The sequence below is a fragment of the Abramis brama genome, assembly GCF_963993115.1.
Source record: "Abramis brama genome assembly, chromosome: 14".
Lineage (NCBI taxonomy): Eukaryota > Metazoa > Chordata > Actinopteri > Cypriniformes > Leuciscidae > Abramis > Abramis brama.
In genome coordinates this window covers 4,816,819-4,837,108 of record NC_139976.1, presented here as the reverse complement: position 1 = coordinate 4,837,108, position 20,290 = coordinate 4,816,819, and the positions used below count along the sequence as shown (strand labels likewise).

General features: G+C 37.0%; 1 protein-coding gene across 2 annotated transcripts; it reads right to left on the bottom strand.

Annotated features, from left to right (window-relative positions):
- Window positions 1-1,530: 1,530 nt before the first annotated feature.
- Window positions 1,531-10,331, bottom strand: LOC311096030 (uncharacterized protein). Of its 2 annotated transcripts, XM_084134951.1 has the most exons (16): window positions 10,166-10,216; window positions 9,618-9,719; window positions 9,466-9,516; window positions 9,070-9,093; window positions 7,014-7,859; window positions 6,205-6,243; window positions 4,045-4,071; window positions 3,891-3,923; window positions 3,733-3,765; window positions 3,599-3,625; window positions 3,354-3,487; window positions 2,956-3,252; window positions 2,780-2,875; window positions 2,553-2,694; window positions 2,332-2,414; window positions 1,531-2,117 (listed from the first exon to the last, which is right to left on the bottom strand). In XM_084134951.1, the coding sequence occupies exons 2-16, from the start codon at window positions 9,673-9,675 to the stop codon at window positions 2,037-2,039; spliced, it is 1,971 nt and encodes a 656-aa protein (XP_083991077.1). In that variant the 5' UTR covers window positions 9,676-9,719; window positions 10,166-10,216; the 3' UTR covers window positions 1,531-2,036. The 2 variants fall into 2 exon arrangements, with proteins under 2 accessions (XP_083991077.1, XP_083991078.1); XM_084134952.1 differs by lacking the exon at window positions 9,070-9,093 and having other exon boundaries at window positions 10,166-10,331.
- Between the last annotated feature and the right edge of the window lie 9,959 nt (window positions 10,332-20,290).

The window sequence follows — 20,290 nt, the reverse complement described above, 5'->3', positions numbered from 1 at the left end:
AAGTTTTGTTTTTCAATTTCTTTATTTACCCATGCACTGCCTCTTGTTCTTGTCCAGTAATTTCACTTAAATGACAATTAATAGGTAATTTTCATTGCCATTTAAGTTAAATTACAGAAATTAAATATACAAGCTTGATAAAAATTATCATTCTAGAAGAAAATTTCAGATGGCACTTAGAGGCTTTTGCATCTGAACTCTTCATATACATATATATATATATATATATATATATATATATATATATACACACACACACACACACACACACACACAAACACACATCCATACATATACATACAACACATACATATACATTTACATACACATACAGACATTTTAAAACATACCTAGTGTATAACCTTACATCGTCGGAAGCAGCAAATCGCCTCAGACAAAATCTTTGACAGACTGACAACTCCTCCTGTCTCATTAGTCGCTCCACCTTTTTATGGAGATCTTCGGTCTGATCCAGTGCATTATCAACTGCCGTGGGTTCTGGAACTAAACAATAATCATGTTCCAGATAATGGGCATCCATTGGCATCCACTTGAGTGTAAACCTCCCTTCTTTGCCATATCCTGGTGCGTCTTGCTTCAGCAACGGAGTAGCCGTTCCACTGGAATAAGGTTGGTAAGTTACAGCTCCCTTTCGCAGCAAGCAACGCCCTTTAGGGGTCGATGGCTCAATCAGATCATCACTTTTAAAGTGATGACTGCAGACCCTTTTATGAGATGTGATGTTAAATCTCTCACATCGAATGTTGTGAATCCACTCTCTGTGTGTTTCTTCGTCCACAGGAAAAAGTGTGGAAACTCAGTATAGAGTTAAACTTTGAGGAGGCCTCACATAATGGGACACAACAATGTTCAGCCGAACTACTGTCTTCCCGCCGTTGATTTTTAAACTTTCTGTAAGCCATCACTACAATGCTTAACTATATAATACTACATTTAATACTTAAATTATAAATCGCTATCAAATTAATTTTATAAAAGTTTTGCCGCTAGTAGGCTACACTTCGCTACAGACCTTATGTGCCAGAGAAACGAGGGCGCAGCAATCTTTAGAATATTGTCTTTGATCTTCCGTTTTTGCGGTCGCTCTGTATATTTCTTTGGCATTGCTGTCCAGGAGTAATTAGCTGGTGAAGTGGATTTACTTAATGTAAAGTTAACGGAAGTTATCATGAGGATTGTAATGTTTAAAGCAGATGTCTTAACAAATGTCAGTAGACCGGGAAGATTTTAAAACGAGCCGTTCATTCATAAATACGCAAGATCGCTGACAAGACAAGCGCAGCGTTGAAAAGTTGCGGGGCTACATAAGGTCTATAGAATGCGCTATGCAGAAGTAAAGACGCTGGCTGAGATTCTACAAGAAATATGTCAGCAGCGTTCGTGCACAGGGCGTATTCAGATGTTATGTCTCCTTAATTCTGGCAGACTTTAGCCCCATCTACTGGACAAGTTTAACATTTCAGATGGAGATTCTTCTTTTTCTTCTACTTTTTTAAAACTTCATTTGTTATGGCACACCAAAAAATATTTTACTTAAACTGCACAGCTGAAGATACATGCACATATTTTCGATATGGATGAGTAATGCTTCTGGTAACTGGAGTTGTAGACAAAGAAATGTTTATTAGTATTGTTCACATGCTACAGTTCAAAGTTTAAACCCCTGATACTTGTTAAAGATATCTGATAAAACAAAGCATGAAAAGTCAGAGAAAAAAAAAAAGATTAATGATTATTATTCAAGCTAAATTAGGTTGGAACATATGTGATTAATGTAATGCATTATTTAATTATCTAATGTATCATCCTCACATTGTAATTTTTTCATCATATTTCATTATATATGCTCATTTATGTTTGTGTTTGGATGATATGTGTGTTATATATGAGTATGTGAGATTAAGAAGTTGAAGGGTGAGAAAATATAAAGGTTCCCTTCCTGCGGAGTGACATTTTTCTCTTTAATCAGTTTCTACATCTTCAAGGTCACCATTTTAAGCTTTTTGAGTCTTGTATTACGGCTGTGTCTTTTTGACATCTCTTAACTTCATCTCAACGAAACTTGGCACTCCACGATTAACCAGCTCTTGTTTTATCTGAAACAAAGATGGACAATGTATTTTATTTCCACTGTACTCTATTGGTTTTGGAAGTCTGTAAAAAAAAAAGTAAGATAGTTTAAAATAATAAATAAAGCCACAACTGTCAGATATAAAGTCAGAGATATACGCTTAGAGATATAAAGGTTTTGTTTTTTTTACTCTGAAATGTGCTTCCATTCAACAACTTTTGAATGAAAGTGTGACTTACTTTCTGCAAAACAACCTCAAAGTTTCCACTCTGTCTCAGGTCTAAAAATGACCGTAGTTTTATTTGAACTCCTATGACATTTTCTAAAAGGAAACACACACATAATGAGACATAACACACACCCCCACACCCATATATATATATATATATATATATATATATATATATATATAAACAAACTGATAATACTAACACATTATTGAAAAAAAAAAAAGTCCTACCTGTTCCGTTGTTCACAAGAAAGGCCCAACGACCCGGAACGTTTACGTTACTCGTGTTCTTGAGGTTTGGGATGGAGTAGCCACTAGATGCATCATAATGAATGACATAGTAGTCAGTGGAGTCTATTGTGTCATATCCAGCCTATTAAAACCATGAAAAATATATGTTATGTCTAGATACAGAGTCAGTATATAATATTATTTCAATCTTGTGATGTTTGTTTTACCTCCACTGGAAATTGTATCCCAGCACAGTCACCATAATTCATCAGAATGAAAGAAAAATCACCTCCTGAAATTAAAACCACTTGAAAGGTGATTGCCTGAAAAGAAAATAAACAATATCATGATTCATACTCTAAACAGTCTGTGACCTTGTGTCTGAAAAAGAAAAACTATTTACCGGTCCTGAGTGTAGATTTAATACATTCATATCCCATGTTAGTACATAGTCCCATGTTGCAACAAAGACCCAAGAAGCAGAAAAGCCCTTATGAGGGAAATACTGGTTTATATCCTGAGTGGCGCGAGTGAGCACACTTCCACTAGTGTACTGCTGATACGAGTATCTGCCTAAACCAAAGTCATCAAGGTCAGTCCAGAGCGGAGCAATTAAATCTTCAGTTCCATGTGTGGGAAATGGGTAAATGTAAGCATCTGGTACAAATGGGTTGAATGTAAGGAGTCCGTTATAATTAACCTGAAATAAGAGAAATCAGTTCAAATCCACCAGTAAAGTATGAGCTGGCTAATAACAACATTTGCATTCATATCAGACTGCCAATGGAACTAGATTCTCACATATGTATAGTTGTACTTGCGGCCAAAGAATGTAAATGGAGTGGAGAAGTTAACATATCTGTAGCTTTCATCACCACTTTCAAGCTGTTCTGTGTCTCCTGCCGCTGAGCCGAATGGATAGAATATCGCTGGTGCTGCAAATAGAATCAACACAAAAAATGAATGAAGATGTGAGCAGTGTTTACAAGTCAGAATCTCATAATTATGGCGAATCTGACATGAACGAACCAAAAGTCAATTAATACCTGTCCATGCAGTTGTTGTTGGAATGGCTGTCAAAGAAAAAGAGTATTCAATTATTAAACACTTCTGTAAAGTACATTGAAAAATGCATTGCACAGTCATATGATGAGTCGTCTAACAGTCGCAGTATTATTACTTGTTGAGACTGTGGTGGTTGCTGTGGTGGTTGCTGAAAGAATGAACACAAATACCATTAAATACCTCATGAACTCACTTAAAAATTGTAAATGTGTTTCCTATGTATAACATAGTGGTGAATAATAATGAGTTATCCATGACTCGCAGCCTTATTACCTGGTAGGACTGTGGTGGTTTTAGTGGTGGTTTCTGAAAGAATTAACACAAATACAAACACCATTTACTGAGGGCCATTTTATTTCCTGTGTTGATGTATTTCCTACGAAAACGTGAGGTTGTTACATTTGATTGTAATTCAAAGTTCTTTTACCTGTCAGTGTGGTTGTTGTAGGTTCTACTGTGATATGTGTGTCAAAAAAAATGAAGAACATTAAATTATAAAACACTTATGTAAAATACATAAAAATGTTGCATGGGTGTATGATATTTGTCTTGCAACTCCACTCATTCTCACTCTTCAGGCGCCCCATACTTTAGAAATAAACACAGTTTTAGCTGGCAAAAATGTCAAGATATTTTAAGAAGCTAGCTTTACAAGCACAAAACTGCCCAAGACGTTCAAGGTTTCCATTAAAAACAATGGGTTTACTGGCCAAATCAGTAAACAGCAGTTATTTTACTATCATTAATATAACATTATAGTCTCTATATTTCTATTTTCCGTATTCATTTCTATTTAAGTAAAAATTGTAGTAATTTGGTTGTGTTTAGACGTAGGTCAGATGTCTAAATATTGGATATGTGTCTGACTTAAAACCACATTTGGAAGGGGCTCAGAATGGATGCGGGGGAAAATGTTTTTACACCTGTGCAAAAATTTCTGATCTGTGTCAGTTACAGGTAAAAAAACAACCAAAAAACAAAAAAAAAAGATTTTTTTTTGTGCCAGTGTAAACAGCCTTTCTCTTCTAAGAAAAAGGACAAAAAATATTGTCGACTCATCTAGGGCTGTCATGATTCCATGAAATGAAATGTGTTTCAACAAGCAACAAGGTGATAACTTTGCTGTTTTTGTAATTAAACTCACAGCTTCACTATTACATAGAGACGCTGTACAGACGCAGGTAATTCACACTCTCAGGCGCTCTCTCTCTCTCTCTCTCTCTTGTTAATTCATTCGAATAATTTAAATAAATGTAATCATACCACTCCGTCGATAAAAGAAAAAACTAAAATTGCCACTGCAAACATTCATGACAGCTTTTAACTTTTCAGTGACTACGTTTACAAGCTGTCAATATTCGGGTTATGGTCGGGTTAAGGTCACTATTTGGGTTTCTGAAACATTCGGAATAACCCGTTTACATGCGTGAGCAGAGAGAGTTACTCCTGTATACATGGAATTTGTAATCAATTGGCAATATCCCGATGTAAACGTCTGGACGTACGGACAACCTTAAGACCTATTTTTTTACAGTCTATGCTTAAGACGCAATATGCGTCATTTCCGATTCTTCTTCCTGTATCCAAAGACAACAACAACAGCAGCAGCACGCGGATAATGAATAGTTCGGGGCAGATAGCGATCGCCTTTGTTTGCGCTTTCCTCCTCGCTCCAAAAGTGTGGTGCTGTGCTGCGTCTCGCCATGTTTACCTCTACTTCTTGTTTACTTCCAGTATACTGCACGCGGGTTTTTGTATGCGCCGTCTCTACTCAAAAGACCAAGATTCCTTGCGAATAGAACATGCGCAGAACACAAATCAATGTTCCTTTTGACGGGGATATGCCGATACGCGTTTACATGACCAAATATTCGGGTTAGAAAAGGGGTACCCCAGGGATCATATCCGGGTTTTTGCCGGTGTTTACATGGCCGTGCGTGACCGGGTTATTGCTAATATTCCGGTTTTGAACGGGTTATTGGCTGCATGTAAACGTAGTCAATGCCGGCAAGTAATCATGGTACCACCCGGCGGGAATTATATCAATAATTTGGTTGGTTTACGTAAAGCTGGTATGTATAATTCATTATAAAGGTATTTATAATGTATGCAATAATTAATTATATATTTTCATAAATAATTGTACCCAAAGTCAAAATGAATTATAATATTAGCAGATTCTGAAATTGGTTGTTTGTCATGTGTTTTAATGCATTATATACTTTCTAAAGGTGTGTTCAACGAATAGATAAGTAAGAATTATAATCTATTATAACTGTGGTTACAATTATTCATGAGACCATTCAATGCATTATAAGGTGCATTACAAGGCATAAAGGCTTTAAACAAAGTGTTACCAATAATTTCAATAGCTTGGCCATTCAAAACCTGAGGGTCAACCAGTGTCACATAGTAAAGTGATCACTAACAGAATAATTTTGGGCGAGGATTATTGTAAACAGATATTGGATACAAGTGTATGTAAAGAGGCAAAACAAATTGGATATTATGGTCACAAGATCAGATCTGTGCATTAAACCTTACATTGTAAATGCAGCCAAAGACTGATAAACTCATGACTAATTACCTGGTGTTAGGACTGTGGTGGTTTCAGTGGTGGTGGTTTCTGAAAAAATGAACACAAATACAAACACCATTAAATACCTCATGAATTCACTTGATGAGTGCAGCTTACTTTTTTCGGTTTATGTATTTCTATTGGGATATAAAAACAGGAAATTGTGATATAAAAAAAACCCATTGCTATTGCTATTGCTAGTCAGACGCAGGTGTTTTTAGGAGGAGGGACATTATTCTAGAAAGATAAAAAAACATATTGAGTCATGTATAAGGACTGTGTACAGTATTTTTGGTCCTTTTTCTTGGAAGAGAAAGTCTTAACATTTGAAATGTGTAATGTATATCAGGTAAACATTTATTTGGTCTTCACTCTCACACTAACATAAAGATAAGCTCATGAGCTGGTAAGACTATGGTGGTTTCAGTGGTGGTGGTTTCTGAACGCATGAAAACAGTTATGAACATCATTAAATACCTCATGAACTTAATTGACGAGTACAGCTTTCTTTTTCTGTTTATGTATTTTCTATTGAAACCGTAAATTGGGATATAAAAAAAAAACAATAGAATAATGCACTGATCTATGGTTTGCTACTTGCTATTGTTAGTCAGAGGTGCTTTATAGGAGGAGGGACATTCATATTCTAGAGAGAATTTGATTGGACAAAAAATTTAATATTGAGTCATGTATAAGGACTATATACAGTATTATTGGTCATTTTTCTGAGAAGACAAAGACTACATTTGAAATATGTGTATCAGCTAAACATTTATTTTGTCTTCACTCTTACACTAACATAAAGATAAGCTCATTACCTGGTAGGACTGTGGTGGTTTCAGTGGTGGTTTCAGCAGTGGTGGGTTCAGCAGTGGTGGTTTCAGTGGTGGTGGTTTCAGTGGTGGTTTCAGCAGTGGCGGGTTCAGCAGTGGTGGTTTCAGCAGTGGTGGGTTCAGCAGTGGTGGTTTCAGTGGTGGTGGTTTCAGTGGTGGTTTCAGCAGTGGTGGGTTCAGCAGTGGTGGTTTCAGTGGTGGTTTCAGCAGTGGTGGGTTCAGCAGTGGTGGTTTCAGTGGTGGTTTCAGCAGTGGTGGGTTCAGCAGTGGTGGTTTCAGTGGTGGTTTCAGCAGTGGTGGGTTCAGCAGTGGTGGTTTCAGCAGTGGTGGGTTCAGCAGTGGTGGGTTCAGCAGTGGTGGGTTCAGCAGTGGTGGTTTCAGTGGTGGTTTCAGCAGTGGTGGGTTCAGCAGTGGTGGGTTCAGTGGTGGTTTCAGCAGTGGTGGGTTCAGCAGTGGTGGGTTCAGTGGTGGTGGTTTCAGTGGTGGTTTCAGCAGTGGTGGGTTCAGCAGTGGTTTCAGCAGTGGTGGTTTCAGCAGTGGTGGGTTCAGCAGTGGTGGTTTCAGTGGTGGTTTCAGCAGTGGTGGGTTCAGCAGTGGTGGGTTCAGCAGTGGTGGTTTCAGTGGTGGTTTCAGCAGTGGTGGTTTCAGCAGTGGTGGGTTCAGTGGTGGGTTCAGCAGTGGTGGGTTCAGTGGTGGTGGTTTCAGTGGTGGTTTCAGCAGTGGTGGTTTCAGCAGTGGTGGTTTCAGCAGTGGTGGGTTCAGTGGTGGTTTCAGTGGTGGTTTCAGCAGTGGTTTCAGTGATGGTTTCAGTGGTGGTTTCAGCGGTGGTTTCTGAAAAAAATAACACAAATACAAACACCATTAAATACCTCATGAACTCACTTGACAAGAACAATTTTCTTTCCAAATGAAGATGCTCACTGACTTCTCAGGTTCATATTGGGTTTGTTTTACTGACACCAGAGACAACATTTTATAAACAGATCTGGTTCTAATCAAAAGGTCTATAAATACCTGACAATGTTATAGAGAGAATTTAATTGGACGAATAATTATCTTTGAGTCATGTATGAGGAGTCATCAATATCTTTTGTCTTTTTTTCTTGGAAGAGAAGTGGGGTCAATCCATCTCAAGTGGTCCAATGGAAGGTGTAATACAAGCTTAACAAATACTGTAATTTAGTGCTGTAATTTTTAACATTTACTGTAATAGAGTTAAGACAAAAGCTTATTATGAGCTCAAGAATAACAGACCTGAGCTAAAAGCAACAAAATACCTTTACTGAAGAGACACGGTTTATAGACACTTTATATGATGAACAGATTGAAATTAGGCTTTTTTTTCACTTATAAACATTTATCAGCTCACTCATCATTTGTGATAAATGGAAGCACAAACATGCTTGCTTGACATGCGAGAACCAATGAGATTCATTCTTGTGTTACGCATCACCTTTGAGCTTGCTCAAGAGGTTTATTCTCTCGCTTCAAGCAGGTTCGGTTGAGCTTCTGTTTATGTCCACTAATCAATGTTTATATGTGAATAAAAGCCTAAATTAAATTGGCTCATCATATTAAGCATTCTAGTCTCTTCAGAAAATTTGGACTAAAACACTTGATTCATACGATCTCATACGAAGTGTCAGCTGCGTAGCTGTCAATGGAGGGCCAGAAATCTCTCAGATTTCATCAAAAAGATATTAATTTGTCTTCCGAAGATTAATGAAAGTCTAATCGGTTTGGAACAACATGTGGGTGAGTAATTAATGACAGAATTTTCATTTGAACAAACCCTTTTAAGACTGCAAAAAAGTAACATATCAAAACATATTTTTGGCTAATTACTAGTGTTGTGAATGCAGTCACGACTGAAGGGGTTGAAGGCTTTGCGTCTGTCCTAATAATGTCCTTCGGCCATGATTGTGTTCACAATACAGCACTCCCCATCATACTTTATGGCTTACTTATTATGTATTCTGTAAACTACATAAAACATTGCATAGGCGTGTGATGAGTCACCTATCTATCACAGCATTATTACCTGGTAAAACTGTGGTGGTGGTTTCTGAAAGAAACAAATAAAATACCTCAAGAAATCACTTGATGAGCACAGTTTTCTTTCACTGTATTCCAGTTTAAATATGCATTGATCCATGATTTTTCTACTTGCCACTGATAGTCAGAGAAGCATTAGATTGGACAAATGTATATTGAGTCATATGATAATACATATTTTTGGTCCTAAAAAAGAAAGAAAGACAGTACATTTTCTTTCCCGATAAACTGATTTCTCAGGTTCATATTGGGTTTGTTCAATTGACACCATTTAGCGACAGTCTATAAGTACTGGCCAGTGTTGTTGTTTGTGCTGGTATAGTTGTTAAAAAAACAAAAAAACATTAAAAAAACACTTCTGTAAACTACATAAAAATATTACGTATTTCAGTTGGTTGTACAGTTGTTGTCTCAGTTGTTGTTTGTGCCCTGGCTGTAAAAGAGAAAGAGATTATTAAATTCGGAAACACAAGATTGTATATTTATATAGTCTTTCCACATAAGACTGATAATCTAACAGGAACTAAACCTTACTCAGTGCCAGGACTGATATGAACACCAGCAGAAGCTGTGAATCCAGAAATAATCTCATGATGATGAAGTCAGAGATGAAACCAGCATGTAGGAGTCCTTCTTCTGCAATCAGGGGGATATTTATTATTCTCACTATACCCATGTTAATCTTGAATATAATAATAATAAAATATAAATTAAATATTTTCAACTTTAAAATATGCCTGTAGGAGCAACTTTTGAAGTGGTTGGAAAAAACCCAACATTCTAAAAGGTCTGATTTTATATTTATCTTTAACAACAAATTACTTATATTATTACTACATATTAGTATTACGTATGAAGTATTAATAAAGTTGAATATTCATTGAACACATATTGCTGTTTTATAAAATCATAAACACATTAAGCTACTTAATTATCTAATTGCTTTATATTTATTTATTATATTTATAGCAAAATCCTTATAATATCATAATTTAATACTGTACACAATTACACAAATAATGACAAATTGTGAGAGAATATAGCTTATGGAGAGTTACATTAAATGGAAAGATTTGACTTACCGTTCTTCTAAGCTGCTCTTGCACCTGTGGTGGGTTAGGAGGAAGTTTGACTGATTTTAAACACGTCCTGGCACTGTTTACAGGGAACACCTGCCCTGGAATGGAAAACAAATGTTTTGTTGGAACACAGCCAGCGATAAAACTGGAAACCAAAAACTCCTATGGCACATGATTCAGTACAGGAACATACTGTGGGTTTTTTATTGTTTACACATCAAGTGTCTATCACACACCCTGATAATGTCTGTGCACACATCTCTTGACCGAGCTCAGAAAGAATGGCAATGGCAATGTAGTTCTGTCATCAATTTATTTGTCCAATATTAGTTCAGTAATATTAAATGCACATGGAATTAATGCCCCAGTTCTTTTTTTACACTGATGAGCCAAAACATTATAACCAGTTACAGGTGAAGTGAATATCGTTAATCATCTCCTAAAAAAGGCCACATATTAAGGTCTTGGTAGATTAGATGGTAAGCAAACAATCAGTTCTCATAATCAACGTTTTGGATGCAAGAGAAATGGGCAGGAATGAGGATCTGAGTGACAAGGGCCAAATTGTTTTGGCAAGGCGACCAGGACAGAGTATCTCTGAAACGGCAATGCTGTTTACCAACAGTGGTTTGAGGAAGGACAAACCGGTGTCAGGGTTTTGGCCGCCCAAGATTCATTGATGCACGAGGGCATGAAGGCTATCCCGTCTAGTCTGAGCCAACAGAAGGTCTACAGAATGAGGATCACACTGAAAAAAAAAAAAAAGGAAAACACCAATGTCACTTCGTATCAACATCACTTCAGTAACATAGGGTTCAGTAATCATACAGAAACTGAGTGAGAGTGACTAATCAGATGTCAAGACTTTATCGCCACCTGCTGTTCAAAAGGATGAAATGAGAGTTTCTAGATGTAGAGATAGAATTACAGTTTAAAGTTTATGACAAGTAATGGTTTACCCCTCTTAGGACTACAAAATGACATAAGATTGGGGATGTTTATAACATACCAGCAGATACTTTAGGCAACAGTTTTAAATGTAGCCTATAAATAGGTTATGTGATGCTTAATCTCGAGTCAAGTGCAATTAATCCCTAAAAAGGCTTGATTAATGCGTCCAAAACACCATAGCAACCAACAATAGTAATCGAAAACGTGAACACTCACAGCACACTACTTTTTGAATGGGTGAATCTGAATGATGGGTAAACAACTTAAGGGTTCTCAAGTTTTATCAAAAGCTTGGAGTGAGATCACATGCGGTTAGGGGAGGAGCCCTAATGGAGCCCCGCCCCCGCCCGTCCCCATCCCCATCCCCATCCCCAATTTTACCCATTGTTCATAATTAACCAGCACAAATTGAAATGATAACAATTGGCAAATCTGATAAATGACAGAGCAATTCATCACATCAAATATACTCTTTAATGTTATATTTCAAAATTACAAATATACAAAAATTACAAAAATATAACAAATTGCTCCAAACAGTTTGGAAAAACAAATCAAATTTGAATGTGTCTAGTCGAAATGGTATAATGATTTATTGTGTGGTGGGACATTGTGAACAAATGACATGTTAGAGTATTAAGGTGTGTGTGTGTGTGTGTGTTTGTACACAAGAGTACACACTCCAGCTTATGAAATGTGTTTTGTCTTATGAAAAGTGTTTGTTGCACATTTTGATGCCTTGATAACAAAATTCAGCTAACATTACTGCCAGTCTTTTGGTTTTCATATGTACCATGTACCTCGCTCTCTTGTTCTGTTATGCCACCAACAGAAGCTGGAGCCTGTTCTTTGGACTGATGCCCTTTGCTTTTAACATGCCTGTTGACATCAGTCACACCTTGATGGGCACATGAATTCTCCTGTCTGCAAACAGAGCACCAGTAATAGGAGCTGCTAGTGCCTTTGGTGATAAATGGCCATTTGGTTGTCCACTCATTTTTGAATGTACACCTATAAGTGGCTGCTCCACAAGCTTTGTGCCTGTCCACTGACTCTTCCACTGTCTCCTGTGTGCTCTCTTCCACTGTCTCTCCTACTGTCTCACTTGGTGTCTTCTCCATCGTCTCTGCCACCAGCTCTTCCACTGTCTCCTCCTCTAATCTGGCAACCTTTTTAGGGGGCTTACCCTTTGGTGCCCAGAATGATAAAATATCTTTTTGCTTTTTCCCTGACATCTTTGAAAAATACAAATGCAATGGCAATGATTAATAATAATAATTTGTTACATTTATATAGCGCTTTTTTAGGTACTCAAAGCACTTTACATGGAAGGGGGAATCTCCTCAACCACCACCAATGTGCAGCATCCACCTGGATGATGCGACGGCAGCCATATTGCGCCAGAACGCCCACCACACACCAGCTTACTGGTGGTAATACATGTAGCGTTAATGTAACTAGAAAGACTATTAATACAGTATAATATATAACTTAAAATAAAATGAAGAAATACATCCTCATTCCTTCCCATACCCACTAACATTTCCCTTAGTTTCAGATAACGTAAGCTAGCCAAACTGAGCCAAAGCTTCTGGCTTGGTTGCAAAGTAGTTGTAGAGTTTTTGACTGCATCAATAATAATGTATACGATGGGCTATATTAAATGTTCTAGCCTAAAAATGTTAGACGAGCTTTCTTCCAACTTACCTTCTCCATCACGACGTGTGTTCGCGCGACCTAGTAACGAACCAGGGACGTGCGGTCAGGGTAGGCAGGGTAGGCAGTGCCTCACCAAAGGAAATGTTGACATTACATTTATTAATTCCAAGAACTTTATTAATTCACCACATTATGATTTATTTTATTCCAAATATTAATTTTTGTAACAAAAATTCTCAGGAATACACATATAATATACTCATTTTGCCATTGTTTGCTCCTAAAACCATTGTTTCATGCAGGAAATTCAAGGCCATGGCCATTGAGGCAGAGGTTAGCAGTGCCTCTTTGGTCCATAGAACGTAGTTTACGTAGGTTTGCGCATGCGCAGTCAGTTCTCATGCTGTCTTGAATTATCAACATTGAGGCAGAGACCGAGCTTGCTTCATGTCACGTGATCCACTCACTCTCACTCAATCCGCGCTTCCCGATCTAGCGGCACCTAGTGTTGGCTGTCAACAGGCCTGGGGTGGGTAATTGGGAGAATTCCCAGTGGGCCGCTTCACTTTTGGGCCGGTCGAGGATTTTTTTTTTTTCACATTTGTCACGTTAGTTACATTAGGCTACACACGTTCCGCATTCTGACACCGCAGCGCGCAGCCTCTGCATAGGTTGTACCATGTGAGGGAGTTCTCCCCTCCCCTCCTATAGAGTTGGTTGGGTCCATAGCCCGTCTTTTCCAAAACGTTTTCTCAGGTAACGTTAACTACCGCGGCACCGCCGGCGCCTACCGATAGCTGGGCCGGCCCGGTAGCTATGCGTCAGGGAGGATGGATGGGAGAACGAGGCCAGGAGGTATGGAAGCTTGTTTCCGCCACATAATAAAACATTTTAAAAGATAATTGCGACTTTTTATCTCACAATTGCGAGTTTACATCTCGCAATTCTGTCATTATTTCTCAGAATTGCGTGAAATAAAGTCACAATTGCGTGTTATAAAGTCAGAATTGCGAGATAACAGTTATAAAGTCAGAATTGCGTGAAATAACGTCGCAATTGCATGTTATAAAGTCAGAATTGCAAGATATAAAGTCAGAATTGTGTGAAATAAAGTCGCAATTGCTTCTTATAAAGTCTAAGTGAATTATTATTTAACCTTTACATTATTTGTTGAACCATGGCATTAATACAAACTACACAATAGTGACTAGGCTGCTTGTCGGTTCGCTGACACCGCGCCGCCTCCCTCTTAGTGTCCCGCACAAAACATTTGTTTTGTTGTATAGGCTAAGTCATAAGATAAATGTGTCCATTAATTTGATTATTAGATTTGATTGTGCATTAGCCTCACATATGACTGACTTTGCTGTATGCAGGCAGCGATGTGATGATGCCTGATATGAACTTGGGTTGCTACATTAACTGAATGAATATATGCCACATTGATAGGTCACAGCCTACCCATGACAAGATTTCACCGCACGTTACTGTAACGAACGTACGGTGACCAAGAATGTTCCGTCAACTTCCGTGTGTTCGCGCATCTATGTTGCCTAACGAACGCAATCTGGCCGAGATACGTGCTGGCGGCAGGAAACTTCACTTTGTGTGCCTGCGCCTCGTATACAATGTTAATTATATATAAAGCTTGCAGGACAACTTGGTTGGCATTGCCTTTTCAGCGTGAGAAATACACGGTTTGGCGTGTGAACTGGTTGAATTGCGTGTGTCTCACGGCCAATGCGTGAGACTTAAGAACCCATCTGTGAGTAATCTGAGAAAGTTATTAGCATTCCGAATTCATTTGATTTTTATATTTTAATGAAATATGAAGAAAACATAACTAACTACTGTAGTAAAATGTTGATATTGCCGAACAATTTGACTGATTTATTTGAGTGTTTCATTTACTGCAGTGAGTGCACTGCTGCTGTCTCCCCCTCGTGGTGAGCAAAGGAACTGACAATTTCTCTCAGGCACATCAGGCACCAATTACCTAAAACAAGCTCGTTTCTCAGTCCATCAAATAACATGTCAGCATTTCCGTATAATACAAATATAATTTATTGTGCCAAATAAATGAACCATTTTTTTTACTTGCTAATGTGTGAACTAACCAGACAAAATGAACCATTTTCACTCAGTAATATCCTAAAATAGATTATTTGAAGTTCCTTGACAGAGATGGTGACCATCAAAACAAAATAACCTGATTACAAAGGTTAGTATATCAGAACAGATGCCTTTACGCTGCCTTTTTAATGTTAATATATTTTGTTATAGCATAATTGTGTTAAAATACTATGAACCTGTTTATTAATTTATGTCATCCTATATTATATAAAAAATCACATATTGCCAATGTCTAAACAAGCCTAATTTATTTTTAAGGACCATTTTTTACATACATTTTACATATTGTAATATAAAAGTAATTTTTCTTACCACTGAGATTATTTAGTGTTTAAAAGTGAAAGCAAATAGCAAAATAGTTCACAATTGAGTCAAGTATTTGTCTTCTTATGCAAGTATCTATCTATAAATTACAGAAACGTCTGTCTGTGTGTCTGTCTATCTGTCTTTTATTCACATATCTCTCGAACCGTTAGTCCGATGGATTTCAAACTTGACAGGTGTCTTGCTACTGGCAAGAGTAAGTGCAGTGCCAAGTTTGACGTTGTTTGGATTAGAAAAGCAAAATATATTGTTAAATATATTGGTAAAAGAAGGACTTAGAAGGTTGTGGTTTAAAAATAAACATTCTGACATAAACACTCTGTCAGCTAAACATTAAGTCAGCTACACTGTTTACTTCTGAATATTATATTTTATTCTGGTGCGCTTAATGTTATCGCTACTGTGTAATAGTAGCCTATGCTATTCACCAACTAAACATATCCTATTCAATGCGTTCACAGTCTCTTTCACGGCCATCATTTGTAGTAGCCTATTCACAAACTGTTTGCTCAAGCGTTGCATTTTCTCAGAGTTTACTGTGTAGCCTGCTCCCTCAATCGTGTAGTTCAATTTTCCATATTTATTGTATGTCATTATGTCAGTATCAGTATTTGCTTTCAACCATGCGCAAATAAAAATGTCACTGAACTTTTGCTGTGTAATTGTAACAGTGTGAGAAGAAGGGAGGGGAGTGGGTGTGGCATGGCACGGCAGGGGAGAGGGGGGACTGTCATCGCCAGTGGCCCATGCATATTGACTGTCACTAAAAATCAGTAGTAAAACGTGAGGAAATGCTAGATTTTTTTATAGCTGACAAAGTTAAAGTCTAATGAAATACACTGACACCTTATGTTTGTTCTTTCAAAAGTAACTGAATGCCCTGCTACATATATTAGCCTACTACAGTAATCATAATTGTATTTAAAACATATAAATGTACATGTATATGTATAATTATGTCATTATAAAATATATATTTGTTTATATATACACACTATAAATGCATATATTTGAAAATAATAAATTTTCCGCTTAAAAAAAAAACAACGTTCTGTACATAGCCTAGATCTACGCGCCCCCTGAACCCACATAATAAAGATGGACAGTGACATAGACATTTGCACAAATTAAGCATACGTTCCATACAATTGAGGTATTATCGAAATATCTACATTTTAATAACGAGTGATTATTTAACAAAAGGCAAGTAAAACGGTCAGGGTTACATTTTAGACACACACACACACACACACACACACACACCTCTGAAGCGATAGAAAAGTCCTCGGACCGCATCACTCGCAAGACGAAACCTGCATTGCTGTACAAGGTCGAAGTCCACCATTCTCCCGTTGAATGGTTGGTACACACACATAGTTTAGGTGTCCGTTGTTGATGGCCAACCAGCCGCCCGCAGCCAGAGTCTAGCCCTGGCAGCACCGCGGGGAAAGATGCACTGGAACTTTTGCACCACGAAAAAAAACGCGCTTCCCATCATTGCCTCTCTCATCTACTACGAGATATCACAGTTTGACATGTCTGTCATTGGAAAGATCCACGTGGTGTCATGAATAATTAAGAGAAGTGTCTTCTCATTGGATAAGAAAACTCAGTACATGAATAATAATGAGACACCGATGAGTCATCAGTGATCTGTGACATGGACACGATGAAGATTTTAAACCCATAAGATGAAAATAGCGGAAAAAAACTAAAATTTAACCATTTCCCCCCTAGGCCTATTAAATCTAACAGATGCTAATATTGTCTTCAATGGTGTTCAACACACATACCTCTGTTAAAATCTCAGAAAATTTGGTTTAGGGTTTCATGACCCTTTAACTGTAATTTAATTTTAAAAACATTTTATTAGCTTCATGCATCCTTTTTTATCAACACTTGAATGTTGGTAAGTTTCATAAATAAAGGCAACATTTTAAACAAAAAAGATGAGAAAATCTAATTTTTGTCAACGACTACGCCTTAATCAGATCAGAGCCCGTCTACGGAGAGCCTGGTCACTCCCAATTAAGTCCTATTGTACCGAATTTTGGTTGTAGTTCCATCAGAGTTCCACTGGGGGCGATCGCCCATGAGTGCAGACTGAATGGGAGTCTATGGAGCTAGACGGCTAAATTTGTCTCTTTCACCCGATTGCCGTTGAGAAATCTCAGATTTGATTGTAGGTTCAACATGGGTTATAGGTCAAAAGTTGAATTAACGAGTACTTATGTCCTTTCGATTTCTTACAGGTTGAGTTGTTGTTGCCCATAACACGCTAGCATTCTGCTAATGAACGCTGATTGGTCAGTGAAGGACTGATTACGAGCAGAGATACCGCTTGATGGCATCGTGGCATCCGAAGCGGGACCAGAAACAAACAAAACAAAAACTCTTCTAGCACGTGTATTTACCTGTGTCAGCTGTGTTGTCAATGCAGAGCACGAAAGCACCATAGTGACTGAAGGATTGCCGTAAAGCAGTATCTCTGGTCGTACGATGTGTATGACATCATTGACACTTTAAAAGACTTTTTAAAGCAAATAAGTGACTCTAAAAAATCTAACACCCAGCAATGTGTGATTTATTTGCATCTCCTTTCGAATACAACATTCAAATTACTAGACAAAAAATTATATCCTGAGAAAAGTGGATTTTGATGTGTATAGCGCCATAGACCTCCATTCATTCTGCACTCGTCCTGTGAGCGCCCTCATATGGAATCAGAGTGGAACTGCAACCAGTTCAGAAGCCGGAAGTGTACTGACAGTGAAACTTCTCGCCTTATTAGACATTCTCTGATCAGATTCAGAACGATGATCAAAACACAGATGGAGTAGATCGAGTCCAACACCCCCAAAGCTTCACAGTCGTTTTCTCTTCATGGGTTACGCTTCATTTCACTTGGAAACATTAAGCAGTTTTGATTTACAAGCTGTTTAATGTTTGATGATCACATTATTTTACATTTGAGTGAGCAATCGTCTATCACTTGTAGAATTCAGCTTCTTCTTCTCCTGTGTTTTGATCCGGAGATTCTGTAGTCGAAGATGTGTCATAGCGCCCGCCCCCTACCGTATAACAGCGAAAACATGGATAGCTGGAAAATTCCAGTAGCACCTCACTTCAGTACACGAGATCCAGGGGGCGGAGTTGGATCCAGATCTAAGGGGTGGCGATTGGTAGGTTTAGGGGTGGGTTTAGGGATCAGGGGGTGGAGATGGCTAGTTTTAGGGGAGGGTTTAGGGATCAGGGGGTGGAGATGGGTAGGTTTAGGTATATGTAAGGTGGGAGGAGTTGGATATGGATGGGTTAGGGTTAGGGTTAGGGTTAGGGTTAGGGTTAGGGTTAGGACCATCTCGAAAATTCAGTCAATGGTGGGGAAAGATTAAAGTATAATTAAAGTAAATTCCTATGTGCACTACCAATGGACTAGCCTACACAAATTCAGATACGCAGAATTAGAAACACATCTGTTTTATATCAATATTTTAATCAATATTTTCAAACAATGTAAGTTTCATAAGACTGTATATGAAAAACTATGTAGAAAAAGTATTTAATAGGCTATTCGATCAAAAGAGTTAACAACTACAAGCCAAGTATACTTTGAATAATTAAACTTTTAAGTATATCTCGATCAAAAGATTGAGTACAAGAATAGGCCAAATATACTTGGACTTTTCTCTCAGTATATAGTCAAGTACACTTAATTAAGTATATTTCTGAGAAGTACATAAAGTATATTTTTGAGAAGTATATAAAATGTAGACTGAAAGTATGCTCTCTTCTTTTTAGTTGAAAAGAAGTATACTAATATAACACTTGAATAAACTTATTTTTCATAATGGAATTATTATCGCTGTGTACAAGATCAGGTTCATTTTATTTACTCCACCCGAAAGCTTTTTACTATATAAACTTGAACATGTTAGTTTATAAGACAGTGTGTAATATTATGTTTGTTTTGTTTTTTAAAAAGTATTTAATAAGCTACTCAATCAAAATAGTAAACACAAGTACAAACCAAGAATACTTAGAATACTTAATTATACTTTTAAGTATATCTCGATCAACAAGTATAGGCCAAATATACTTAGACTTTTCTCTCAGTATAAGTCAAGTATACTTTGAAGTATATTTCTGAGAAGTACATAAAAAGTAGATTGAAAGTATACTTTCTTATTTTTAGTTTAAAAGAAGTATAGCACACTTGAATAAACTTCTTTTTCGTAAGGGTCTTTATGAGTGAGTCAGTAGCAAATGCTTTTATATTGAAAAGGACTGAAAAAAGGTTGTAAACAATAAGACTCAATTTACAAATGCACTGACTAGAGCTGTCATGGGAAATCCCCTTAACTGTTGAAAGGAAAAAGTCTCAGCGGACATTCAAACTGATTTTGTGATTATGGAAATAAGATTGGCCAGAAGAACATCAGCTAGATGCAGGTAATGCACTCGCTTTATGGCAAGCCGTTTTAACTTTTATTCATTTCCGGGATATGAATTGTTGATATCAAGAATTACATTTTTGATATCAACAATTACATTTTTTGATATCAAAAATGTAATTGTTGATATCAACAATTTAATTTTTGATATCAACAATTGAATTCTTGATATCAACAATTTAATTCTTGATATCAAAAATGTAATTCTTGATATCAACAATTGAATTCTTGATATCTGTAATTATATTTTCACTAGTGAAATGTCACCATAGGCTGCCATTCAAAATCAATTGTTGATATCAAGAATTGATTTCTTACTAGTAGAAATATAATTTTTGATATCAATAATTACATTGTTACTAGTAAAAATGTGAATTACTGATATCAATAATTCAATTGTCACTAGTTGAAATATATATTATTGATATCAACAATTGAATTGCTACTAGTAAAAATTTTCATTTTTGATATCTGAAAATGTATTTCTGATATCAATATTATTTCAGATATCTAAAATGGCTTTCTTACTAGTAACAATCACATTCATGATATCAGAAATTAACATTGTCACTAGTGAAAATGGAATTATTGATATCAAAAATGAACATTG